This window comes from Venustampulla echinocandica (assembly GCF_003357145.1).
Source record: "Venustampulla echinocandica strain BP 5553 chromosome Unknown scaffold_2, whole genome shotgun sequence".
NCBI classification, from domain to species: Eukaryota; Fungi; Ascomycota; class Leotiomycetes; order Helotiales; family Pleuroascaceae; genus Venustampulla; species Venustampulla echinocandica.
Genome location: NW_022474207.1, coordinates 760833 through 787162, shown reverse-complemented (window position 1 = coordinate 787162; position 26330 = coordinate 760833). Strand labels below are relative to the sequence as shown.

Genomic DNA, 26330 nt, shown 5'->3' with positions numbered 1-26330 from the left:
CCGTCCCATACTACGTGCACGAGGTTGATACTTGAAATTTTGAGGATAGAAACACGCCATATAAACTACCTTGTTAACGTAGGCCCTCGCTTTGCCTTGGCGCAGGCGCAGGCTTTGTTGTAAAAACGCCCTCTCTCGGTAGGTTCAACTCACTCTAGTTCGGAAAGTCTTGTTGGTGCTGGCCAGTTTTATATCTATGCTCATTGCAGTAGAACAGGCGAACTAACCACTCCATTTCCCAATCCCCTTTCTCCCATAGATGTAGATTGGTGCTATAGCCATTTCTCAGCGTGGAACCCAAGCAAGAGGTACTGTTTTCCTGAGGATGTCGTTGATCTTTACCGGTGGACTGGGCCTAGAGTCCCTAACATCAACATCAGAATCCCTTACCATCTTGAGGATCTTATCTTTACAACGAATGCAGCATGGCGGATGGGGCACCTCCTATGTCTGGTTCGGTGTATTATGTTCATGATGAAACCGCTATAGGTGTGAATTGGGCGTTGCGTATAGACAACCAAAGGCTTATATATCTACCTACCATTAAGAACCACTGATGCCTGGCCGACGTGCAGCTGCCCTCTTATGCTAGCACCTCTCTTAAGTATTTGCAAACAAGGTACATGAAGGGATGCGGATCTACGTAGTACCCTTTACTTAAAACCTTAGGGGCGCGGTAGTTGCCGAGGCTGTCCCAGGAATTTGTGTCAAGAAGTGAACCACGAAAATGCTCATTCCTCCACGAAGCCGTAGGGTATTTCTGTAGCGTGTATTGTGCTTTTAAACCATCCTCAGTACTTGCGTATCAAAGAGATGCATCAGAACTCACAGATGCAGGACTTAGAAGAGTCGTTGGCGGTGATGATTTGCACAGATCGGCACGGGCGGACCCAGAGGCCAAAGCCCAGAGCGGAAAGGTGCAAGACATCCAGGGGCCGCTCGCTAGAATTTAATGAGGTCGTCCCCTGAACCCATACCTTATTTACGACGTGCTGTATTGTACGATCCCCCTCCAACAGCTCTGAGGACCCCTTCGTCGTTATCCAGCTCCATTATTGCTTTGATCTGCCGAATCTCGGCATTGCATACCATAGGCCGTGCCACATCGACACAACCAGCGAAACAGGAGACCCATTGGCGTTCTCCAACGGCGCTGGATTGCATCTAAAGACCCCTTGCAGAGTGTCAACAGCTGCCGCGCATCGCATCGCGTATTCACCCAGTTGACGTCGCGCAAATAACTGTCAAGAAACCAGGCGGTGTACGAGACACAGAGGAACAGCACAGTGTGAGTGAGTCCTTGGTCTACTATTGGGGGCTCTGCAGTAGCAGATAATGGCGTGCATGGAGGGGAATCGGATCCAGTGATCGATCGGCCGTGACGTGTCGTTGTCTAAGTACATTATCTGTCAGGAGGGGGTTGCAGAGGCGCAAGCTCCAGCTATTACAATCGCAGTAGCGTTCAAATTAATTTCCCCAAGACTTCTATACTAATTATTTTGCTGTAGTTAATCTCTCAAATATTTACAAAACACGACCTATAAGACATTTGCCTTCATCAACGCAATATGGCCGAAGTGGAAACCGCCCCTATGCCTACCCAGGATGACGCTTCAACCTCCGAGATCTTGTCGAGCGAGGAGACAGCTGGGATAGCGTCGGAAGTTGAGACGGAGACTGAGAAGGAGCCCGAGAAGGAGCCCGAGAAGGAGATTGAGAAGGAGACTGTGAAGGGTACTCCAACGAAGGAAGCCGCCAATGGAGCGAAGAAGGAAAATGTTCCTCCAAAGCGCGCGGGAATTGTCGCGGCAAAGCGCCCTTCCACAGTATCGTCCGCGACGAAGCCTACCGTATCACCCTCTACTCGAACATCTGGCGGTTTGAGCAAGCCTCCTCTTCGCTCCGTCCCAGGCTCCACTGTACGAAAAACGACTAGCGCAACTGGGCCAACATCCGCGAGTGCATCCCATAGATCTCAAGCATCCATTGGAGGTTCTGGCGATGATAAGAAGAAGCCATTGTCAGGTCCCGCCCGGAGAACCTCTCTTGCTCCTTCAGCAACCTCCGCCAAATCCGAGACCCTTGCCGAGAAACGTGGAAGCACGATATCCTCTGCGACTGCTACGCGAAAGCCAGCCACCTCAATCAGCTCATCTAGCCCGAAATCTGCTGTCAAAACTGCTGGGTCGAGTTCCACATCATCACGAGCGACTGGGCCATCTAGCACAACTGCTAGCAGAACTGCTCCAACTGCTAGATCTACAGCCACTGGTGTAGTTTCCGACGCGAAGAAACGCCTTTCGACTATCTCAGGCTCAGCAACTGTGTCGAGACCCTCCGTCCGCTCTGGAGTAACTTCCGCGGCCGCTACATCGTCCAAGGAAATCGACCAGCTCAAGACGAAGTTGGAAGAGAGCGAGGCGAAGGTCGAAGAACTCCAAACTCAGCTCGTCTCCTCCCAGGAGAAATTGGCCGAAATTGGGAAGCAGCTCGAAGAGGAAGCTAAACGAGTTTCTGAAGCGGAGTCCAACATTCGCACCGAACATAACGAAATGGTCGAGAAGCTACATGCCAAGCACAAGGCTGATGTTGAAGGACTAGAAGTTCAATTGGCTGATGCTGAAGTTGCTAAAGCTTCGGCACAAGAAGCATCTTTAAATTCTATAGAAGAAGCCCAACAAGCGGCGGCAGCAAAGGGGGCATCAGAAACGGCGGAAGCGCTCGAGAAACTCCAAGCCGAACATGCCTCCGCATTGGAAGCACTTGAGGCCGAGCTAGCTGGCGCCAAGGAAGCCAACTCAGCTGCTGCATCTGCGGCTTTGGAGAAGGAAGCAGAGATAGCAACTCTGAAGTCCTTGCTAGATCAAGGGAAGACGGAGCTCGAGGCTTTGAAATCTGAACATGAAACTGCCATCGGTGCACTCAAGGAGTCCTTAGAGGCGGACCATACTGCTGCCCTAGAGGCGTTGAAACTTACTCACTCCGAGGAGCTCGCTAAAGGCAGCACAGAAGCGACATCAGTCTACGAGAAGCAAGTTGCAGAATTTAATGAAAAGCATGAATCTGCGACCAGCGAGCTTCAGAGGCAACTCGAAGAAGCGTCCGCCACTCGAATGTCGTTGGAAGCTTCTCATAGAGAAGAAGTTGCAGAATTTAATGAAAAGCATGAATCTGCGACCAGCGAACTTCAGAGGCAACTCGAAGAAGCGTCCGCCGCCCGAATGTCGTTAGAAGCTTCTCATAGAGAAGAGTACGAAAGCTACCGGGCTGAATCAAAATCGGCAATGGCTACTCTTGAGGAGGAAGTAGCTAGGTTGGAGGCAAAGACCGAAGAGGATTCGAAGTTGTTGAATGAAACCACAGAAAAGCTCGGTGATCTGAGCACACAGTTCGACGCGGCCCAGAAGCAGTTGCTCTCAGCTCAAGAAGAACTCAAGGCAGCATCTGAGAAGTACGAGATCTTGCAAGCTAAGGATGCGGAGGATGAAAAAGCCATTGCAGCAGCCCAGGATGAACTGACTACGGCTAAGCAACAAGTGGCTTCTCTTCAGAAAATGATGGACACATTTGATGAAGAAGGCAGGGGCAAGGATGAATTGCATAATAAAATCAAAGCAGAGCTTGCTACCACCGCACAAAGTCTAGAAGATAAGGCAAAAGAGATCGCGCTCCTGCAGGAGCAACACGAAAAGGAGCAAGAGAAACACCAGTTAGAACTTCAAAATGTCACCAAGGACTATGAAAGGGAAATTGAAGCGCTCCAGGGCAATTCGGGAGTTAGGGAGGAATACGAGTCTCTTAAGACAAAGCATGAGGAACTGGTTAAGTCCCACAGTGAGGCCACAGCATCCCATACCGAAGCGCTCAAGAAAGCTGAGCAAGGCCAAGCTGCTGCCGCTGCTTCTCTTGACGCCGCCGAGAAGGCCCATCAGCAAGCAGTTGAAGAGTTGAAGGCCAGCCAAGCGAAGAGCCTGGATGAGGCCCATGATAGAGCGATTACGGCCGGCGATGCTTCTCGAGCAGTCGAGTTGGAGCAGCTCCACGCAAGCCATACCCAGGCCATTGCTGCCTTGAAAAAAGATCATGAGGCTAGTCAAGTAACCGCAACCTCCGACGCTGAGAAATTCAAGGTATTTACATTCCTGCTTTGTAACCCGGATCTCCATCTAACTAACTTTTAATAGGCGGCTCAGAGCAAATTGGAAGCTGAACTTGCAGGACTTAAGGAGTCACTAGACGCCTCTCAGGCGGAAATGGATGCTATCAAACAAGAACTAGCACTCGAGAAGATGGCCAAGACTTCTGCGGAGGCTGATCTGGATGCCGTAAAGAATAAGAAGCCGGACACTTCGGAAGCGGACGCTTTGCGAAAAGAGTTACTGGCTTTGAAGGAGGAGCACCAGAAAGCTCTTGAAGCCGCTAAACAGGAAGTCGATGAGGCTATCGACGACAGCTTGGCAACAAAGGTCGCTCTCGAGAAGAAGCAGGCGGAAATTGACAAGGCCCAAGCTGAACTCGAGAAGCAGAAGGCCGAAACAGAAACCCAGGCTAAGACGTCGAAGGCTGATTATCAAGATCTGCATGATAGCCTAGGCCAACTAGTTGAGGAAGCGAATAAGAAGGCTGCAGATTTAGAGGCTCGACTAAAGGAAGCGGAAGCGATGGTCAAAGTGAAGGATGCAGAACTTAAGGAATCAAAGGTTTGTGATCAATTCAGAAGTGCGATAATATCCCATACTGATGCAGATGTCTCCCTAGGCTAAGAGTGCGGGCCCTGGTCTCGCTGCAAGCAAATATGCTGCAGAGGCTGATCCTGACAGTGGTGCAAATAAAGAGGCGGAGCTAGAGCCGGAGACGGTGGAAGGTGAGCATGACAGTTCATCAGCCGCACTTGCGTCGGTCCGACAACCTTCTCCTTTAGCCCTGAATTTATTTCGCGCTACACAGTCCTGTCAATCACAACCATGAAGCCTAAAATAAGTATGGCAAAGCTAACTGATCATGTCTGCCTATAGTTAGCAAAAGCTAAAGTCACCGCCCAGCAACTCGAGCAGATGAATGAAGATTTGAAGCAGGATAACTTGAGGTAATATGCACTATCTCCTTCGACAACTGAACCCGCCACTAACCACTCATAATACAGATCTCTCGAATCCATCACCGACGTCACTCCACCCGTCACAGCCTAATAACCAACCCCCTATTCCTACATCTCACGAACCCATCTTCAAATCACCAATACGAAGACACGACTATCACCCTTCCAACCTCTTTATTTACGGCCCAGGCCGGGCAACCCCGTCTCATTTAATGGCCTGCGGCCCTTTTTCTCTACTTCTTGTTTTTGTTGAACAAGCAATTGGCTTGCTTGCCCTTGCTTCAGAAGATAAACTGGCATACGATACCCCTCTGGCCTCTATACCCCATTTTGCCCTCCATTTCTGAGCTGAATAATTCTACCGGGCCTACTGTTTTTCTCCTGGCCGGTCTTCACTTAGCAAAGAGAGGCACTTCTGTTGATAACTAGCGAATAACGGATTTGAGATCCTGCTATTGTATTATGGTTTTTCTTTTCGCTGGTGGACAAGAAGTCAACAAGCTTTAGTGCGCGACCAAGTATTTAGTATGTGTGAAATGTTGATGAAGTCCCCTCTCACCCTTACATATCACGCTGGTTAGCATACCTCGTTGCATAAATGTGCGAAGCGATTTGGAAACGTATGTAATGATCTGCATCTATGTACTAAGAGAGCTAATATGGCTATTTGAGGGGTATGGAAATTCGCTCCGCTTCACCATAAAGCAGCTAGCCCCGCTATTTCCCCCGCCACATGTAACAAGTGCTTTTCGCTCCGATTTTGCAAAGATATTTTGAACTCATTCCCTTCCTAACTTATGCCATCCCCTCAGACCACAAAATCTCCCCCCAACGCCCTCGCCGAGTAATGCATAGCATAAGCCTGTAGCACTGTGTTTCAAAATCGCTAGTTCTTTTGTCCCTTGATGAAGGCACAGTTCTCTCTGCCCCTTTCCAACGTAACAGAACGGTGCATATTCGGAATATTGGCGATATAAGTAAATGGCAAGGTAATATTTGTTGTTTTGTTGTGATGTGATTCATATTTCCTAAGCAAAGCGAACTTGATGTCGAGATGTAGAGTATGATTCTAATCTTTTGGTTTTCGGGGTTTCAACTTATATGCTATTATGCGATGTCATTTTCTGTTGTTGAACCTGCCATTGAGTTTGGTTGGTCTTCGACTGGGTTCTCGGATGGTGTGGGTGTGGGTGTGGGATGTTTTCGTGCCAAGTGTGTAAAAGCAGATGGGATAAAGGATTCCGGAGCCCAGTCCCATGATCCGTAGTGTCGTAGGTAAATTATGATTTCGCTAACACCCTCCCCTAATACTTGTTAACGCCATCATTCAAGTACTGGATTAAGCTATCTATGTAGGTACTTACCACCAAGGAAGAGCAAAGCGTTCCGGGTCAAACTCGGAGGCAATCCATAACTACCGAACAAGATACTGCTTGGAGGGACGATGACACGAATGGCCCAGTCGCCGAAGGAACCTCCGAAGTTGAGACCTTTGGAAAATTTGGACACGAAATCTGTGATAGAAACAATATTCCCCAGACTGGAATGTATTTTGGATACTGTCAGACTTGCTTGCTCAAGCTGGTTGGCATGAATTTCGAACAAATCGGTTGCGTTTCCAAGGGCCATGGCCAGGGACTGGGACCGCTACGAATAGGTTAGTGTGGTTTTGACGAGATACTTATGGTTATTCTCACCTCTCCCATAGCTTCCTGTTGTCTAGCCAAGGTCTCCGCTCGAGAAGAAAGGTTTTGCTATCCAAGTTAGAGAGGATGTGAAACCTAGGGAGTATGTCTTACCATAGCGGCTTCTACCAGGTCTGTATATGCCTTCGCCACAACTGCCATTTTATTTATCGTCTCCAACTGGTTCTCCAACTTGGTTGTAGTCACTGCCAAAGACTGCTCTTGGTTTGCCGCCATCTCAGCATTCACTTCAACTGTGGTTTGGAAGAGAGAGTGTAGAGCGCGTTCGATATCTATGCCGCTTTGTCGAATAAACGCAATTGATGTGACAATGCCCTATTTGATTTAGTTAATAATTTCTTCTCCAAAGGGCGGATTAAACCAACATCGGCTTCGCGTGAAGCTGTTTCCATAGTGTCCTGGAATTTAGATTTCAAGCGGTGAGCATGCTTCATGAAGCCTTCGAAATATTCATCGGCTTCGTGAGTGTGGGCTTTCATGCTCATCTTCAGATGTTCTAATTCGTCGCCTAGGTTATTTGCAAATTCGGCCATAATTTGAACGAGCTTTTTCTGTGACTCGAATAACTGATCTTGAAACTGGTTAGAGGGTTCAATCAGTAGGGCCGAACGGACATACCTTTATCCATGTCAATGCTTGCAGCCCGACAAAAGAGCAAAGCAGAGTCACGTCGATGGAGCCATGTCATCCAATGTGTATGATCTTGGGAGAGTGTCGTAAGGCAGACCTGTACTTGGTTTGGTGGTACAAGCAGTGTATCCTCGTTATTCTCAACGACTTGTTGCATTGCCGTGCTAGAGAGTGCATAGCACTGCTCTGGGACTTCCCAGCCAACATCTTCCATATCACAAAGGGTTAGGGCAGCCGCGAAGCTCTCGACGTGGTTTCTCTGTAGGCGTGCCGTGGTGAATTCTAATGTCTGCTCAGTGATATCTTGCAGGTTGCGGCAAGTGTTCATAAGCAATTGGGCTGCCAACCGGTGACATAGCGGCTCATCTTCCAGTCGTTTCAATTCAAGCATTGCTTTGGCGTAGAATTCGGGCTTTTGAGCTTTTGAAACCAGGAGTTCCTTGAAGTTGAAATTTCCAACTGGCTTAGCGGTCTGAGAAACTTTTACAGAAGAGCCAGATCCTTCTGAGGAACGTGAGATAGGTGAGTTGTCTGGAAGAGAAATATACTTTTGAAACGGAGACTTGAAGGGGTTAATCGCTACCGCCCACAACGGGAATACCGCCCAGAGGAGAACTTGAAACTGCCACATAATTGACATTCGCATGGCTACCTGCTTTGGTCTGGTTATTGGGAGGTAAATTAGGATGCGACTCGCCGCCTTCGATCGGTGGCTTTGGCGGTGAAGATCGAAGTGATGATAGACGATATTGAAGTTGGAGTGTTAGAAAGCTGCTATTATCACTTTCGACGCGTCTCTAATACTTCTGCTGATGAATTGAAACTGATCAAACTTTAATAGAGTGAAAGTGGACTGAACTAAAAGTATGATACTGGGGGACGCGTGAAAAAATGAAGATGGAGGTGGTGGAGGAGGGAAAGAGACGAGAGGGCGAGAAGGTCGCCTTGAGGAGGGACTCCCTTGGATTAAGCGAGGTATCAATTGAACAGAGGGTGGGTATGCTAAGGGTGAAAGGCATAGCGAGGGCCAGAAAACTGAAAGCTTTTCCTGTTCATTTAAGTCGAAAAAAGAAAGACAAAAGAAATACTTGAAATAATCGTTCTTGCGAGTCCCAAGAAACTAGAGTTTACACTTTTGTTATCTCTGGCAGAACATTCAGGGGCACCGCCGGTGGAGCTGGTATATAGTTCGTGAACATTTGAAAATGTCTAGTATACCAGTTGCCTCACCCAACCCGCCGGTCTCTATTGTTAGTATGGTTTTGTTCATCTGGCTCTATATTGACCCCTTGGAAGGAGTACATTAGCCGATGGACTGCTGAGTTTTATTAGGTTTGTTTAGAAGTTATGTTCTGCAGTGCTAGAGGCCATCTGGCAATGCAACTTCCGGGTCTATATATGAATTAGTATGATGCTGGCTTTGACGCCGCCCACCTTCCCGCGCTCTACGAAGGTAAGTGCAACTCTGGTAGAATACGGTTTAGTGTTGTTAAGCCAGGCCTAGAGTAAGGTACTGTAAGCACGGCTACCTTATTACCAGTATGAAACCCCCACGGAGACAAGAGTAGCAGTACAATATACATACCTTCCGCTGCCTGCACTATTGCCAGGAATCGCCAGCTTATTAGATGAGGCAAATAGCAAACGTCCACATTCATTTCGTTCAACACCTAATGGCACATTCCTGCCTCCTCTTCTCCTAGGCTCATCATGTCCATCCTTTCGCCACGTTCAAGACGGGAATGGGAGCGCGATCTCTGCCGAAACCTTCGCAGTTTGCAGCAACCAACCTGGGGCTTTACCATCTTCCGTACCGTCTACACGCTAGAGTTAGACACCCAGTTTCCATCGTTTATAGTAAACTTGATGCCTACATCAAGTGTTCTACTGATTCAGACCTTAGGCCAAGCCCTTTTATGGCCTGTAGCACTGAACCACCATTTGATTCGGGACCGAATGAGGAGATGAAGAGACGATATAAAAACGATGTCGTGGACGACCGTAAATTGGACAGTGCGAGTATAGAGAAGTCAGAGATGCATTTACGAAATGGTTAGACGATAGGGGCGTCGATCTCGAAATACACGCACTCTATGCTCGACATCGAGTGTGTATTATGGTCGATACGGCCGTTCTGAATTCTGTAGCAGCAGGACCAGAAGATCCAAGTCAAGGCGATAAGCTCGAACCTATATGGGTTAAGGTGGCCGAGTACTTGGCGCCAGGGGAAGAGGAGTGGCAGGGCTGGTTGAAAGTCGGATTAACTGCTCTAAATTATTTTTGGTTAATGTTTGTGCAGGTGGAGAGGTCGTGGATATGTTTCTGGAAACGATGGAAGACGGGTTGGGGGACGTTTTTAGCTGATTGAAATGACCTAGCTCAACCTTATTATTTGCAGCTAATATCCCTAAATCGTATTCTGTTTGTTGGATTGTTTACTGATCGGCCATGCTTTGAAAACCTGCACACTGTTGTTGTCGGAGCAGGTACTTAGGTACCTAGTACTTGATAATGTCGTGTCCAGTCACGTGCCACGATCAAACCCTTGTCAACCTTGAACCCCAAAAAGATGTTCAGCATCAAAGCTCGAAGAGTAGTAGAAACACTGCAGAATCCGCCATGCTTTCCACAGCAAGGAGCAAAGGCCTTGAGAGGGCAATTGCCTCCGCACCATCGGCCTCAATACCCTCATTCCTTTTGCCAGCCTTCCCGCTCGTTCCCGCCCGCTCGTTCTCTTCCTCGTCTCCTCGCGCGTCGCAAATAGGAAGAGCACCTATATCTATACCTCCTGAAGTGAGCCTTACTGTCCTGCCACCGCGTATTCGCAAAAATGGATGGGCACCGCTGGGAAATAGGCCAACTATCAAGATTGAGGGTCCCTTAGGTATATTACACCGCCACACGAATGCGAGGAGGGTTCCAGTTTGCTGACGCGATGGTTGCTCAATCTAGGCCAGATGTCGATGACCATTCCTCCGTTTGTGCTATTGGAGCATGATATAGCTGCTCGGAAAGCATACGTAACCGTGGAAGACAAGGAGGTCAAGAAGCAGAGGGAGATGTGGGGTACGACCCGCAACAACTCTTGTACCTCTCATGCTTGCTAATTTACTCCACAGGGACAACACGCGCATATTTACAAAACCACATTCTGGGCGTATCGGAAGGGCACACGGCGATTCTGAGGCTAGTAGGCGTCGGGTACAGAGCTACGGTTGAAGATTCGGCTACGACGGTCACACCAGAATTCGAGGGCCAGAAATTCGTCGTACTAAAGGTTGGATATTCGCATCCAATTGAGTTGCCTGTGCCGAAGGGCATGAAAGCGTCGGTGCCGCAGCCTACCAGAATATTGTTGGAAGGGCCGGAGAAGGAGGTTATTTTGCAGTTTGCTGCGAATATTAGGAAGTGGAGGGTACCGGAACCTTACAAAGGAAAGGGGATCTTTGTGAACGGGGAGACTATTAAGTTGAAGGCGAAGAAGATCAAATAGTGGTGTGTGGGATATTTGTATTATATGGGTCACATTGTAGAGATAGGGATGTCGACTTCGGATCTGGAATATGTATGGTTTATACTTTATCGAAGAGCTCTAAGAAGTGTCTATTTCTTGGAAAGGACCTCCTTGACAACATCGAGTACAATGCTATGTACAGCGCTCGGTGCCGCAACAACGCCTTTATTCTCAGCCAACGTCCTCCCCTTGCTGAAATCGAGTCTCCTCCCAAGTGTATCTGTAACTTGTCCACCCGCCTCCCTTACAATAAGATCTCCAGCTGCATGATCCCATATCTTTTCCTGGTAGGTAGCACTGACAGGTAATCTGAGATATATATCTCCAGCTCCGCGTGCAATAGAACCGTACTTTGATTGCGAGTCCATCCTGACGCTGGGCTTGGTAATCTGCAACTTGGCAGCAATGGCAGCTTGGTCTCCATGGGATGAGTGGCCTGCCTCCACACTTTCACAGAATGTAGCCTGAGTTATGTCGTTAACCGGCTTCATGTGAATTGGCTTGCTTTGAGCTAATCCTCCAGCCGTTAATGGCCGACTTGTGGCACCTTGTCCAAAGACGGCGGAGAACAGAACTCCCTTTCCTTCCGCATCTGTTTGATCCATACCCGAATCTGCAGTCAAGGGCGCAGAGTCATCCACGGGAAGGTTTGGGCATCCAAGTGCACCAACTTTGACCTCGCCATCTACCATCAGCGCTAGACACACAGCATACTGGCCACCTCGTAAGAAGCCCTTAGTTCCATCAATTGGATCGAGCGCCCAAATTCTGCCTTTGCTACCTCCAGCGCTGTTTCCCGCATCAATGGCATTTAGCATGGCATCCACGCTTTCCACTGGACCTCCCAACAGCTTCTCGGAATCGGCATCTGTAAGCTTTGTACCCTTAACCAGAGCCCAAATCTCATCACGCAGCTTGTGATTGTCTCTCAAAGTACTTGCTTCCTCCTCACCAACCACCTCATCACCAGGGAAATTCTTCTTGATAGCTTGGATGATAAGAGCCTGAGCGCCAAAGTCACCAATAGTGACGGGAGACTTGTCGTCCTTGGAGACAGTCCCTTTGGCCTTTTCATGGAAGACCTTCTTGGTCAAGATAGCGGCCCGCTGCACTGCTAGCTCTGCCACTTCTAGTTCCCGGCTGTACGTAGACATTTTGGCGGTTGTGGAGAGTATGTTTAGGGAGGATGAGGGCGAGTAGAGATGATGAGAAAGGATAGAGAGACGCGGCCAGGCTCTGGTTATTATGGCAGCCAGAATTATGAAAATGAGAGAAAATATCAAAAGTTGGCGTGGAATGACGCTGACGCTGCGTGAGAGGATCCTACGTGGATAATTCGTGGGATTACCCTGGGCGAGGGCCGGGCCGAGACCTTTACGATGTGTAATGGTGCGGATTTCTGAGGCTGGTTCAGTGTCCTCTTGTGATAGCTTTCTGGAGATAAGACCCTTCTGCATTAAATGGAAAGTAAGAGACCAGTTATCTTTTTGGATTTGGTATCGTGTCAACGTTTGGCCCAATTGCTACGTGGGAGGTGGGGAGGATACAGAGTGTAAGTATATTTAAAGTTACACCTGGTGTGCTTTGAGCGCTTTACAGGGATGAAGTCGGAGGTCGGAGCTTGGGTTTGTTTGTCCAGCCTTGAGGCATATCGAGTTATTATTGTTTTGTTACGCTGGTGAAGTGCAACAAAGCAACCATTCTAATTTCGAATCAAGGGCTTTGGTGCTTCTACAGAGAAGACGGCCGGAATTTATTCTAGCAGCCTCGCAACTATGAATGCGACCAAGCGAAAATTCAATGCTCTGTTGAACGGCATTGGCACCAAGTCAACCACCTCGTTATCCTCGAAAGAAGCACACAACGATTCGCACGTCGACCTAACAGCTACCGGCGACACAGACTCTCAAGCCAAAAAGCGCCGAATTAGTGGTTCAAGCTCCATAGTAGATGGCCAAATGGCAAGACCGACGCTTGCGACAAAGCTTTCATCGGCGGCCATAAAGCACACGAAGTCCGCATCCCTGGTTACCGCAACCTCCAACGCCGAAACCCCCAAATATGCCCCTTGGGATCGCACGGAGTTCCTCAAGCGTTTGAAGTCTTTCTCCAATCTGACCGACTGGACACCAAAACCTGCGAGGGTTAATGAAGTGGAGTGGGCGAAACGGGGCTGGGTGTGCCAGAAATTTGAGAGAGTGCGATGCTGCCTCTGTAATGTGGAGATACTGGTGAAGCTCAATAAGAAAGAGGTAGATGGAAAGGAAGAGCCGGTTTACGTGGCGCAGAATATCGGTATGCTTGGCGGCTACTCCTTAAGGTCATGACTGACCTTGCGTAGAGGATGCTCTGGTTGACAAGTACGCCGAGCTTATTGTCACCTCACATAATGAAGATTGCCTGTGGAAGCAGAGAGGTTGTGACGGTTGATATCCTTTCCATATCTCTATTTTTCTCACTTCTAACATACCCAGATTCCATATTCAAATTACCTCTTAACCATGCACCAACAACTCTCCACAACCTCCGCCAGCGACACGATGATGTATGTAGGAGGGCCGACAATCTACCATATATGCATAATTTGCGGCTTCCCCAGGAACTTGATCTTGATACTGTTTTGAGTTATCTTCCAAAAGATTTCTTTTCTTCATCTAATGAGCCTGGCCCTAGCCAAGAGGTTCATAAAAATAGAGTTGCATTTTCTATGGCGCTATTTGGATGGGAAGGATATGCACATGATCGACTAGGGGATCAACTGGGATCAGTCTCATGCCACGCCTGTTTCCGAGTTCTTGGCCTATGGCTATTTAAAAGCAAAGGCGTTAATGACGCTGGCGAAGAAACTATAGGCCCAGTTGTCGACGGCCTGGATGTTGTTAAGGAGCACCGAGATTATTGTCCGTGGCGTAACCCAGCTTCGCAGAATGGACTGCAGACGCCATCGAAGTCCGGAACTCCTACGATGGCTGGGTGGGAGACTACGCTGCGCGTGCTAAAGAACGACTACTTTCTGCGGCATGGGAAGGGGAACAAAGAGTCGAGAGCCGAGAAGCCAACAACTCCAGATGCCGGCAGTGTTTTTGATGAATCGATAGCTGATGAGGAAGAGATGAAAAGTAGAGATGAGAAAGATAAAGCGCGGTGGGCGAGATTGCGACGTGTGAAAAGTCTCTTTGAGACAAAGGGAGGAAAGAAGTTACACAGAACGGATACCAAAGGCAAACCAACTACGTGATGATTTATTTGTCACAGGTATTGGAGCGTTGGGCGAGTTAATGGCATGCAACGTTGGAAATGGGACTGTTTATACAGTTACTACCGGAGTACGGGTATTTCCTGGGAGCAATACTGGCGTGGCATTGCTGAGCGGTTGTAATTCGAGATACCCAGTATGACATCAACATCAAGCTACTTAATGGCTCAACATTGGTGTGACTACGCTCATGTTCTACTCATAGTGGAGACGGCATTCCCACCAAAGACTATCTTGGCCTAAGGTGAGCAAGTCTTGTAACTGAATGTAGATCTGAAATTTAGTTATAGAAATGTTTTGGCCATAGCAAGCCAGGATAGGATCTGAATTTAAACATAAGGAAGAAAAATGTAACCGGCGTTAAGAGAGACAAGTGACGCCCTTATGTGCTAAAGTGACCTCGTAATGTACGAAGTATGCTTTTGCTACCTCCGCCCACTTCTTGCCTTTGCCTCGCCTTTACTCACCTTAGTTCGCCCAGCATTGCCAATAAAGCAGTCCTATTCACCTTTCCCAACAGAAACAGACACCGTGCAGGTCATTATTTACCTTAAACAACTAGCTGTTATAACTTCCACATAGCAGTTGTAGGTAGCCATCTATGCAAAAAACGTGACTTGGCGTAAAGTGGTTCTTATCGTATTGATCTGCCCAATCGGTTGTCATGACGACAAACGCGATTCGCGACCAACTAATCCTCCTTGGTGATGGAGGGCATCGTCACACTCGCACTAGGCATTTCACGACCAACCTAACTTTTGGAGATTCACCGAATTCATGAGGTATTTGAAAATGGATTTTGAATGCGAGTATGTGAGGGCTAACTCTAATTTCTAGAGGTGCTAGCCCTTTTGCGCCTCAAAATACGCTGAGATCATCGGAGACCCCCACATTTAAGGCAAAACGGCCTGGCTCCAACAATCAGCATCGACGACACCAACATCAACAACAACAACAACACGCGCGAGTAACGATAGCAACAAAATCTTCCCCGGAACTCCCACCCTTCGACAAAGAATCAGATTCTCCTGAATACACGCATACAAACTATCCTCCATCACTCTCCGAACTTGGAGACTCCAGTTCATTGTTCTCCGACAATTCACCCGCACATTTCGATTTCGGTACAGCCGGTCCCAGAGCAGCGCAAAGCAACTGTCCTATCCCCTTCGTCTTTGGGACACCAATAGGAGAGCCGAACCATTCAAAACAGAAGCATTCAAAGCTTCGCACAACGATGGTTAATGAAAGATCGCCTGGAAAGGCCCCTCTACGCCCAGTTATGCCTAACGACCAGTCGCACAAACAGACAGATAGTTCTAGCAGCTCAAAGGTCCCTCTATCGAATGTTCCACAGTTTGGTCAACCCACGCTTCCACAATCACCACTTCATCGGGTTTCACAGAAGGAATCAAGCATGTTCATCAAACCAAAATCAAGACCTGAGCATCATCGAGATGTGGACAGAACCTGTAGGAACCTTTTCGAATTCCTTGTTATGCATGTGGAACTGATCAAAAATTGCCTACAGCGCATCCAGACTACCAAACTATAACGGGTGCTGCTCGGAAGGTGGTTGATCCATTACTTCCCAGAGCTCCAGCTGCCTTTCAGCCACAGAATAGATACGCGTAAGATATGGTCCACTTCACTGTTTGAATCTCAGCTCATATAAAAAATTAGGCCTCCGTCTGGAAGTGCGGCCCCAGTTCCGGCACCGGCCCCTTTTTCAAATACGTACACCACGGTCAAGGCTGCTCCGGTCCCGACCTTCGGCTCAATGGGAGGTTCATATGGAGGCTTCCAATCTGTCAATGCCAACAATTCATACATCGACCTTACCTTGAGCAATTACCGAGCTAGAGAGACCGATTATGATCCATTTACATTTGTGGACCCAGCAAAGGCACAAGAAGATCTAAAGGCATTACTTGAAGGAGTAATGGAGGATGATGACGATATGCCAAGAACTAGGTCCCGTAAGAAGAAGATTGCCGAAGTAGACGCTCTCGCAAACAGCCTTAAGGATCTTGATGTCGAAGACAAGCTTGACGTTGAGGAAGATGAGGACGATGGCACTGTAGAAGGCATCAATGTCAAGTTACTCCCTCATCAAGTGGAGGGACTAGAATGGATGATAGGTAGAGAACTTGGTACCGGCAAGAAAGGCAGAGTCCCAAAGGGCGGAATCCTTGCCGACGACATGGGTCTCGGTAAGACATTGCAATCACTGTCGCTCATCCTCAACAACCAAAAGCCCACAGATGGAGAAACTATTTCCAAACGCAAGCTTCCTTCTGGAGTCGAGAAATGTACATTGGTGGTTGCACCGTTGGCCCTCATTCGTCAATGGGAGTTGGAGATCAAAGACAAAGTTTCAAGCTCACACTCCCTTCGCGTTGTCGTTCACCATGGCGCGCAACGCACAAAGCGGTTTCAAGATCTGAAGAAGTATGATGTCGTTATCACAACATATCAGATTCTAGTCTCAGAGTTTGGCGGTTCCTCGGATGATGAAAACGGCATTCAGGTTGGCTGCTTCGGCCTGCACTGGTACCGGGTTATTCTCGACGAGGCTCATACCATCAAGAATCGCAATGCTAAGGCTACCCAGGCTTGTTACGCCTTACGAAGCGAGTACCGGTGGTGTTTGACGGGCACACCGATGCAGAATAACTTGGATGAGTTGCAGAGCTTGATCAAATTCTTGCGTATTAAACCGTACGACGACCTTAGAGAGTTCAAAGACCAGATAGATCGCCCCATGAAGAATGGTAGAGGCGACGTTGCGATCAAACGCCTCCGTCACTATCTGAAGATATTCATGAAGCGTCGCACCAAGGATATTTTGACAAAAGAGGGTGCTTTAAATCCTGGCGGAAAGCCATCCGCTCCCGGAGAGGTCAGCAAGACTGGATTCAAGGTCACGGAGCGGAAGATCGAGAAAGTATTTGCAGAATTCTCTCCCGAGGAGCGAAGATTTTACCAGCGCCTCGAGCAACGTACCGATGCGAGCATAGAGCAGATGATGAGTGGCGAGAAAATCAACTACGCAAGTGCATTGGTTCTGCTACTGCGTCTAAGACAAGCCTGCAACCATCCACAGCTCGTCACCGGTAAACTTGCTAAGGACAACGAGGCACTCGGAGCCGATGCTTCTTCTAACCAAAAGGCCAAAGTATCAAATGCCGATGTTGACGAGATGGCCGACATGCTTGGAGCTATGGGCGTGAGTACTAAGAAATGCGAAGTATGCCAGCTGGAGCTTGGCAAGCAAGCGGTTGCGGACGGTGCGATTCGATGTTTAGATTGCGAAGCAGATCTTGAAGATGTCACCAAGAAGCGCAAACCGGGAAAAGACAAAAAGAAACATAAACGAGATCGGGCGACTAAGGAAGGGTCTGAAGCTATTGCACGAAAGCCGCGGAACAGAGCTATCATACACGATAGCGATGACGATGATGATGACAACAATGAAGGATCATGGGTCGTGCCTGAAAACGAGCAAGGGTCCCTCAAACTTGGAAAGGCTGGAGGAATCAAGGACGAGAATGCCGAAGGTGGCGGGGAGTGGCTCGATTCTGACGAAAACGATGAGACATTTCCCGATCTCCAACATATAGGCACAATGAAGAAGCCTGTCAAGATTGACACTTCTGAGTCAGAGTCAGAATCAGACTCAGACTCAGAGGTTGAACACGAATTTCAATCATCGGATGAAGAAGCTCAACTTGCAACGATAGTAAGTTCGACTAAAATCAAACACCTGCTGGAGATCTTGGGCAAGGAAGCGGCTGAACATAAGTTCATTGTTTTCTCGCAATTCACATCGATGCTGGATGTCATTGAACCATTCCTCCAGCAGAAGGGGTTCAATTTTACCAGGTACGATGGAAGCATGAAAAACGACCACCGCGAGGCTAGTTTGAATAGATTACGAACCGATCCAAACTGCAGAATATTGCTTTGCAGTTTAAAGTGTGGATCCTTGGGATTGAATCTCACGGCAGCTACTCGCGTGGTTATTTTGGAGCCCTTTTGGAACCCCGTAAGTTTCGAGTCCTACATTCGTTACCACCACTAATAAAAACTAGTTCGTTGAAGAGCAAGCTATCGACCGAGTTCATAGGCTTACACAGAAGATTGATGTCATTGTCTACAAGATTACCGTCAAGGATTCCGTCGAAGAGCGAATTCTCGATCTCCAGGAGAAGAAACGGGAGCTGGCCAAGCAAGCTATTGAAGCAGGCGGCAAGGGAGGAGTAGGCAAACTCGGTATGAAGGAGATCCTGCAACTCTTCAAGCGAGATGCAGAGCATGCTCCTCCAGGTCCTGCATCCGCTCAGTATGATTTGGGTGCGAAACCTCGGATCTTGAAGGAACTCACCACTATTAGTGGTCCCAATTCAAGCAGCCAAACTGTTCCCCGTGCGCGCACGGTCACTCCTCCATCTGGATCTAGCAGTGCTGTGAAGGAGGATAGTGTTTATGGTAGACGATGGTAATCCCGTGATAGGGGTTTTTATCATGTGCAGCAAGTTAGACATGCGGCGTAGGCAGGTGTTTGATTTGGTTTTGCTAGAGTCTGGTGCTTCTTTATGAATAACAAATGAAAAGAATAAGGCGAGACCTTGTGGTTATTAACTATATCGTCCCAGACAGTTCCCTCTACTTCTGTCGTTTAGTACGTAGTACCATTATTAAATCATCTTATAGTGATCGTAGGAGGTGTCCAGAAGTGGCTACAATGATAGCACAGCCTATGTAACTCAATATTAACAAGCATCTTCTACTAAATAACAGTATACTATTTGAATAACAGCTGGTCTCTAACTTGACAAACTGTTACTAATGTGACAACCTGTGCCTTTGCCTAGCCTTGCTATACAAATTAACAAGAACTCATAGACTGCGTTTTAATAATTAATTACAGGGCGACATTAAAGTTTCTTCTTAGCTACGCTTCTGGCTCTTTGTATTCCGTCTTTGGTTTCAGCACACCACAGGCAGGCCCATGTTTGCCGGAATAGCTAGAAAGGTTTCTGGAACAGAGGGAGGCCCGGCTTTTATAGTCGGCGAGACGGCGAGGTAGCGGTAGTAGGTAGTACGGTTAAGCGAGTGAATGTAGTGAATGTCCATGTAGCAACTGTTTCTTCTTATGTTGGAGTAGCACAATTAGAAAGATATTTTGTAGAGAAGTGTTTAAATGTCTCATCTTCTATAGCACATTTAGAAATATAATTTGGAAATGTGTTTTCTTAGCATCTCTTATTTTGTTACACATTTTGTTTGCTCCACATAGTAGTGAACGGGCATATATATAGGTGCGCCATTAGAAACGCTGCTATGTCAGGGCGGGGGAATCCGCGTAGCCAATGACGTATACCACTCGACAACTCAACGTCCTTGTGACTTGTTTGTTGTCTCGCATGAGATGAGCTTGAACTTGTCAACTTAAAAGAAGAGCTTCTTGTTTAATCAAACTTAAATACTGTGCAATTTCTATTCGAATTCCTACCATCCGACGACGCCAAACTGTTCTTTCAGTAAGTCATCCCTCCACTTCCTTTGTAACCGGTCTTGAGCTGAAACTCTACATGGATTCCATACAAACTACGTACTACGAATCGAACCGTAGAATCTCCGCTGTTAGGTTCATTCCGATTCTCTTATTGAAGAGAACGATAATTTATCAAATCACCTACATCTATCCACACATATAGCTCCCCTTACCCAAGATGTCTCTCCATCCATCAACACGGACGTTCCTCTCACCCCTTCTAAAACGAAGCTCCATTCAACCTCCTGTTCTCACCTCCAGGCAGCCATTCTCCACCTCATCCGTATCACAAGCCAAAAAGGGCGAAGACATAAACGAAATCAACACCTCCAAAACAGAATATACCCGCAGTGGCACCGACGATCAGGCCGCGAGGCAGAAGGAAGCCGCGTTCAGCCCGGACACTACAAGTCCCGGAGAGGAGAGGGAGCTCGCCGGCAAGGGCACTGGACAGCATGGGAACCCGCTTGATGTTAGCCCTGCAAACCGAGATGTTAGCAAAACCAGAGTCCCAGATGAGGGGGGGCCCGAGAGAAGCCCTAGAGAAGGTAGTAAAGACAAGAAATCCGGGTTTGGGAAGCCTGAGAAAAAGGGAAAGGCGGATCATGGAGCGTAGAGTCAGGTAGCTAGAAATGGAGAAGGGGTTGGTAAGTGGGCTTATAAAGAGAATAGAGAGGTTTATGATGCTAGGAGATCGCGGAATGGTTTTGTGGAGTTGCTGAGCTGTACTTAGACATAGATAAATCGCAAGGGAAGAACATGCATGCTATTTCAATACCTAGAATCACGCAAATCCGACATTTCCCCCCTCCCAACGCCATATATATACATTCTCAAGGGGACAGGTCCAAGATAACCCAATCAAGCCTTCCACTCCGTCCTCCCCAACCTCACAATATCGGACTGGCCAACCATCCACACCTTCGGCACATCCTCACCCCCTTCAAGAGCCTTCAAACCAGCGCTCACCGCAGCCTTAGCAATAACGTCCTTATCTTGGGCCCACACATCCTTCAACCCGGTACTGATCATTCCCGCTGCGCCCGCAATCTTTCTAACCAACCATTCGGCTGGCCGACTCTCCTCCCTCTCGCCCACAATCAATCCCGGTCGCAAAATGACGGTGTGATCAAAACCCAACCCCTTGACCGCCTCCTCCAGCTCACCCTTCATCTTCGGATAGGCCATCATGGACTGCGCGCTTGCGCCCCCGCTGGAGATCAGCACGTAGACTTTTACGCCCGCTTCTTTGGCGGCTTGGGCGAGGGAGAGGTTGAGGTCGTGATCGATCAGGCGCTGGGCGGCGACGCTTCCTGCAGCGCCGCGGGTGGTTCCGAGGCCGGAGAAGAAGATTTGAGGAGGTGGAGAGATCAAGCTGAATTTCGCGGGCCATTGAGCCGTATCGGGTTCGATGACGGGGTCGAGTTTTGTGTCCGTGGCGGCGGCGGCCGGTTTGCGCCGGGAGATTGAGTGGACGCTGGAGATTTGAGGGAGGGAGAGGAGAGTGGAGAGGATGGAGGAGCCCTGGAGGGAAAGAGAGAGTTGGTTAGCATTGCGTGGTATGGGATATGGCGGTCCATGAGAGTCGTGGAAGGGATATTTACCACCAAGCCGGTCGAGCCGACGATTGCTGTCGACGTCATCTTTGGTATAGAATCAGGTGAATATTTAGGCTAATAGTTGGAAAAAAAGTAGTAGCAGAATTATAGAGAGATGTGGAATTAGCTGACTTGATTTATTTAACTAAAGGGAAAATAGAAAACACGGGGGGCGGAGATTGACATTCCCGTAGTGTTGTGTCTCAGAAATATTGCAAGTTGCACGATTACATCATACCTTCCATTGGCACGTACACAACATTACGCGGCTGACATTTCGGGGGTTTGGTCTCAGCCTCGCCCGTTGTTGATGTCACATGCTTCTCCCTTTGTACCTTGTACCTTTTGTGCCCCCATAGTCCGAGGTTCGCCCGGCCACGCTCGCGTAAATCTCTACCTGAAAAAATACTTTAATACGCCCCATATCACGTGCACTGACACCATCAGATCTCGCCATTTTAGGCGTTTTAGGCTTTTCCCCCCACGCTGTTTAAGTGTACGGAGTAACCGAACGGGCTTAGCGATATCAAAGACGCGGCAGGGATGAAGGCGTGATTGACCAACCCCAACATTGGCCCCTGGCCTGCCGACGCCGGAGTGTTTTGGGGCATGTTGTTATTTGATTTGAAATACTTCTGGATGTTTGCTATTATCCAGCTGCTCTTGCTTGCTGCTATTACTACCGCTGCTGCTGCCGGTTGATATGAAGTCCGTCAGTTTGTTTATATCTGTCTGCGCCGGGAGAACGCAAAATGCCCATTGGGGCAGGTACATGTAAGGAGACGAACGATCGAGAGCCACAGCAGGCAAGACAAGGCAAGACAAGACAAGACAAGACCAGTCCAGTCGCCGCTTTCTTATCAAGCAACCCCACTATCATAACTAATCTAGGGGATCTAGATCTAGTTCCGTTCTGGGGCTAGCTGCTTATAGTACTGTACATGTACTGTACATACAGGCAAGTTCTAGCTCAGGGTCCCCCGCTAGCTTTTCATTTCATTTACTTTCCTATTCCCGAGACAAACTCCCAGGAAGTTTGCGCCTGTCTCATCCTCGTGCCTTTTCCTCCTTTCATTCTTCTGGTATTCCCTCGTTGTATTGCAACTCATTGAATTGTCTTTGAGCTCTTGCAAACTGTTGTGTTTCTTCGTGCTCCCGCGCATTGCCACTCCGTCACACATCCACAGCAAACTTCCAGAGCAGTATGGGTGATGCAATGGAGGTCGACATGGAGCCAACGAGGGCGAGGGGAACGAAGCGTGGCTCCGATGGCCAGCTCCCAACGGCAAAGCGACTTGGCCTGGTAGGTTGATGTCTTTTCAATGGTGTATATTCTCAGTTATTAACGGCTCGTTCTACAGGTGCAGGAACCCGCAGGCGGCGAAGTTCTCCAGAACGCCTGGAATGCGGAAGATGAATCCTCCTCTTTCCGAAAATTCACCTCGAGATCGACAAGTCTTCCATTCGGCCAGCCAGTGGACTTCTCATCCATCAGCGGCCCTACCTATATCACCGCCCAGACTTTGGTCCAGCAAGTAGCATATGCGCTGTCTGACAAAATTTTCTCGTACTCCCCCGAGTCCTTCGATCTGGACGTTGCCGTGAAGAATTGGTCCGCCCAGAACACTCCAAACGCCAATGGCTACACTACACAAATTGCCCCTATGCAGACCCGCGTTGGGGCGGGAACAATCGCCCTTGGATATATGTTCTCAAAGGATTTTGACTTGGCAAAGCGCCACATCCCTCAAACACTTTTGGCCTCCTCTTCGAGCTTGCATAGCCTGCAATCAGCACTGGATCAGCTCTCCCTCCTGTATTCAGTTGCCAACCCATTTGTCGCCCACGTTTCCGCGGTTGACTATGCGCCGGGAGGACTCGTGTCTGATTACGCCACCGCCCTAACTGTGGCAGAGGAGCTTGGCCTTGGCCTTGTTTCTAGCTCCTCTGCTTACGAGGCCCAGCACATGTCCTTATTCGCTACCTTGCTTGCTACCGTGCTACCAACCATCCATATCTATGATGGTATCAATGTTGGACGTGACACTCTGCGTGTCATTGACACTTTGAACCAGACTGGACTTAGCACGGCCTACCAAAGTATCTCGAAAAAGCTTTCTAAGGTCAGCAAGAAGGCGGATGCGGAAACCAAGCTCGTTCAGTTGCTTAATGCTTTTAACAATGAGCTTGGCACTGCTTACAAGCCCTTTGAGTACCACGGACATGCTGCAGCAGAGATAGTTTTGGTTGTATTTGGCACTGTAGAATCTTCTCTTGGAAGACAAGTTGCAGAGAAATTATCCTCGGAGGGCAAGAAAGTCGGTGTTATCAACGTACGAGTTTACCGACCATTCTCTGAAGAAGCATTCCTGGATGCACTACCAGCCTCAGTTCGGAATATTACTGTTCTTGGCCAGGTTCTGGATCAGACTGCTGTTGCTGATGAATCGGTCCGCTCTCACCTTTATGAGGACGTCCTCGCTGCCGCGGTGTTCTCTGACAAGTTCACCGTCCCGCCATCCATCGTCGATTACAAATATGCCCGAGCAGAGTCTTTCACGCCGAAATCAATTGCGTCTATCTTCCGCCAGTTGGCCAGCAGGAACGCCGAAGCTAGTGAGACGACGGAATTGCTAGATGTGGACCAAGTTGAACAATACTCATTCTGGGACCTGGAGGATTCTGCATCTGCCACTGCTCCCGTTGTAGTTGGTAAATTGCTCTCTGGCAACTCCGCGAACAATATCTCCCTCAACCAAACTCATGACAACTTTGTCCAAGGTGGAACGATCAGAACCGAGATCCGAAGCTCCAACAAGTCGATCGAAGCATATTATCCAATTGAGGACGCTGATGTGGCTTATGTTGGCGAGGGGAAGCTCTTGAAGGAGATTGGCATTGTTAAGAATGTTAAGACTGGCGGCAAGCTCATTGTGAAGCTTCCAGGTGTCAAGGATGAAGATCTGGAAAAGAAACTGTCCCTTGCTATCCGAAACGATATCAAGTTCAGGAGCATCCAATTGTTTGTCCTCGATCCTACTTTATCCGCGGCCGTCGAGAAAGATGCTGCCGCTGAGGTTCTACTCGCCCAATTGTCATTCCTCAAGATTGCTCAACCAGCTCTACTCGAGACTGGACTGGAGCAACTTGCCGCAATCAATGGCGGCTTGGACTTGTTGAAGGAGGTTGCAGCTGACCTGGACAATTCTCTTCGGACCATTGAGGTTCCAGAATCATGGTCTGAGGTCGAGGTCGATGCGGAAGTTATCGAACTCCCTCAAACAATCAAATCGAGCAGCTTCACCGGATTTGAGAAAGATGAAGTTGAGCCACCTTCTCTGCTACGTGACTGGCAATCTGCTGCCAAAGCACTTGTTTTCAAGGAGGCCTACGGAACGAAGACCAACCTCAGACCAGACTTGTCTGTCAAGACCCACACAATTACCGTCAAGGAGAACCGTCGCTTGACACCTCAGACGTATGACCGCAATATCTTCCACATCGAATTTGATCTTGGTGACTCGGGGCTCACCTACAACATCGGTGAAGCTCTTGGCATCCATGCCGAGAATGACGTTGAAGAGGTCAAACAGTTCATGGAATGGTATGGTCTTAACTCTGAAGATATTGTTGAGGTGCCTTCGCGTGAAGATCCATCTGTTTTGGATACCAGAACTGTGTTCCAGTCATTGGTCCATAATGTCGATATCTTTGGCAAGCCACCAAAGCGATTTTACGAAGCTCTGGCAGAATTCGCAACAGACGAGAACGAGAAGAAGGAACTCTTGACACTCGGAGGACCAGAGGGCGCCACAGAGTTCAAGCGCCGCACTGAAGTTGACACCATCACCTATGCCGACATCCTCTTAGAATTCAAATCCGCCCACCCCAGCTTCCACGATATCGCCCGCATTGTCGCCCCCATGAAGCGCCGCGAATACTCCATCGCATCCGCGCAAATGGTAAACCCCACAACCGTCGCCCTGATGATCGTCGTCGTTGCCTGGGTCGACCCCAAGGGCCGCGACCGTTTCGGCCAAGCATCTCGGTACCTGAGCCAACTCCCCGTGGGCACAAAGGTAACCGCCTCCGTCAAACCATCCGTGATGAAGCTCCCAGCAAAGGACTCCGCACCACTGATCATGGCCGGACTCGGTACGGGACTCGCCCCTTTCCGCGCGTTCGTCCAATACCGCGCCATGCAAAAAGCGCAAGGCAAAGACATCGGTTCTATCCTGCTGTACATGGGCTCTCGTCACCAACGGGAGGAATACCTCTACGGCGAAGAATGGGAAGCCTACCAAGATGCGGGTGTTATTACGCTGCTCGGCCGCGCGTTCTCGCGTGACCAGCCCGAGAAAATCTACATCCAGGACCGCATGCGGCAGACGGTCGACCATATTATCAAGGCGTATATTAAGGAGGAGGGCGCCTTCTATCTCTGCGGACCGACCTGGCCGGTACCTGATGTTACTGAGGTGCTGGAGGAGGCTATTGCCACAGCGGCCAAGGATTCGGGGAAGAAGGTTGCACCAAGAAAGGAGATTGAGCGACTGAAGGAGGAGTTGAGATATGTTCTCGAGGTTTATTAAAGGGTTTCTAGTTAATTGTGAAGAGTGCCTTTCGATTTTGGGGGAGGAAGTACGAGTAGGTGGTGTGGTTGGATGGACATTGTGTACGACGAGATGATAGGAGATAATTTGGGATGCTTCCAGCGTACTATTAGACAGCATTGATTTCTCTTAACGAGCGTATAAAAAGTTTCTTCATACCATTTTCTAGGTTGACAAACTGCCTTTTTAAGATAAAATTTCTTTGATTGTTTTGCCACCGAATGATCCATCCAGTTGCCGTGAATGAGTGATTTAAAGTTCATTGCCCCTTCTTTGCATAACCGTCACTACATTATCTTACGAAACGGGCCTTAAATTGGACTACAGAGCTGGAAAACGCATTATATGTATGTCA

At 48.6% G+C, this 26330-nt stretch overlaps 10 protein-coding genes across 10 annotated transcripts; 7 read left to right on the top strand and 3 right to left on the bottom strand.

Annotated features, from left to right (window-relative positions):
* Window positions 1-1568: 1568 nt before the first annotated feature.
* Window positions 1569-5189, top strand: BP5553_04608 (Uncharacterized protein; the record flags this gene model as incomplete). Its single annotated transcript, XM_032013231.1, has 5 exons — window positions 1569-4130; window positions 4185-4700; window positions 4759-4899; window positions 5016-5086; window positions 5144-5189. 5 exons carry the CDS (start codon window positions 1569-1571, stop codon window positions 5187-5189), a joined length of 3336 nt encoding a protein of 1111 aa, XP_031869831.1.
* Window positions 5190-6205: 1016 nt separating this feature from the next.
* BP5553_04607 (Uncharacterized protein) lies at window positions 6206-8065 on the bottom strand (the record flags this gene model as incomplete). The annotated part of the gene is made up of 6 exons (XM_032013230.1): window positions 6206-6402; window positions 6463-6745; window positions 6796-6852; window positions 6898-7119; window positions 7170-7375; window positions 7423-8065. The coding sequence occupies 6 exons, from the start codon at window positions 8063-8065 to the stop codon at window positions 6206-6208; spliced, it is 1608 nt and encodes a 535-aa protein (XP_031869830.1).
* A 1079-nt stretch (window positions 8066-9144) lies between these two features.
* On the top strand, window positions 9145-9802 carry BP5553_04606 (uncharacterized protein; the record flags this gene model as incomplete). The annotated part of the gene is made up of 3 exons (XM_032013229.1): window positions 9145-9284; window positions 9338-9435; window positions 9492-9802. The coding sequence occupies 3 exons, from the start codon at window positions 9145-9147 to the stop codon at window positions 9800-9802; spliced, it is 549 nt and encodes a 182-aa protein (XP_031869829.1).
* A 251-nt stretch (window positions 9803-10053) lies between these two features.
* BP5553_04605 (putative 60S ribosomal protein L6) lies at window positions 10054-10927 on the top strand (the record flags this gene model as incomplete). Its single annotated transcript, XM_032013228.1, has 3 exons — window positions 10054-10318; window positions 10387-10500; window positions 10554-10927. 3 exons carry the CDS (start codon window positions 10054-10056, stop codon window positions 10925-10927), a joined length of 753 nt encoding a protein of 250 aa, XP_031869828.1.
* A 110-nt stretch (window positions 10928-11037) lies between these two features.
* On the bottom strand, window positions 11038-12102 carry BP5553_04604 (putative 3'(2'),5'-bisphosphate nucleotidase; the record flags this gene model as incomplete). The annotated part of the gene is made up of 1 exon (XM_032013227.1): window positions 11038-12102. The coding sequence occupies one exon, from the start codon at window positions 12100-12102 to the stop codon at window positions 11038-11040; it is 1065 nt and encodes a 354-aa protein (XP_031869827.1).
* A 621-nt stretch (window positions 12103-12723) lies between these two features.
* BP5553_04603 (uncharacterized protein) lies at window positions 12724-14186 on the top strand (the record flags this gene model as incomplete). The annotated part of the gene is made up of 3 exons (XM_032013226.1): window positions 12724-13243; window positions 13423-13493; window positions 13548-14186. 3 exons carry the CDS (start codon window positions 12724-12726, stop codon window positions 14184-14186), a joined length of 1230 nt encoding a protein of 409 aa, XP_031869826.1.
* Window positions 14187-14981: 795 nt separating this feature from the next.
* Window positions 14982-18709, top strand: BP5553_04602 (uncharacterized protein; the record flags this gene model as incomplete). The annotated part of the gene is made up of 5 exons (XM_032013225.1): window positions 14982-14986; window positions 15042-15676; window positions 15736-15835; window positions 15888-18252; window positions 18299-18709. The coding sequence occupies 5 exons, from the start codon at window positions 14982-14984 to the stop codon at window positions 18707-18709; spliced, it is 3516 nt and encodes a 1171-aa protein (XP_031869825.1).
* A 1233-nt stretch (window positions 18710-19942) lies between these two features.
* Window positions 19943-20380, top strand: BP5553_04601 (uncharacterized protein; the record flags this gene model as incomplete). The annotated part of the gene is made up of 1 exon (XM_032013224.1): window positions 19943-20380. One exon carries the CDS (start codon window positions 19943-19945, stop codon window positions 20378-20380), a length of 438 nt encoding a protein of 145 aa, XP_031869824.1.
* A 245-nt stretch (window positions 20381-20625) lies between these two features.
* BP5553_04600 (Uncharacterized protein) lies at window positions 20626-21407 on the bottom strand (the record flags this gene model as incomplete). The annotated part of the gene is made up of 2 exons (XM_032013223.1): window positions 20626-21288; window positions 21369-21407. The coding sequence occupies 2 exons, from the start codon at window positions 21405-21407 to the stop codon at window positions 20626-20628; spliced, it is 702 nt and encodes a 233-aa protein (XP_031869823.1).
* Window positions 21408-22566: 1159 nt separating this feature from the next.
* BP5553_04599 (Uncharacterized protein) lies at window positions 22567-25954 on the top strand (the record flags this gene model as incomplete). The annotated part of the gene is made up of 2 exons (XM_032013222.1): window positions 22567-22665; window positions 22724-25954. The coding sequence occupies 2 exons, from the start codon at window positions 22567-22569 to the stop codon at window positions 25952-25954; spliced, it is 3330 nt and encodes a 1109-aa protein (XP_031869822.1).
* Window positions 25955-26330: the final 376 nt, after the last annotated feature.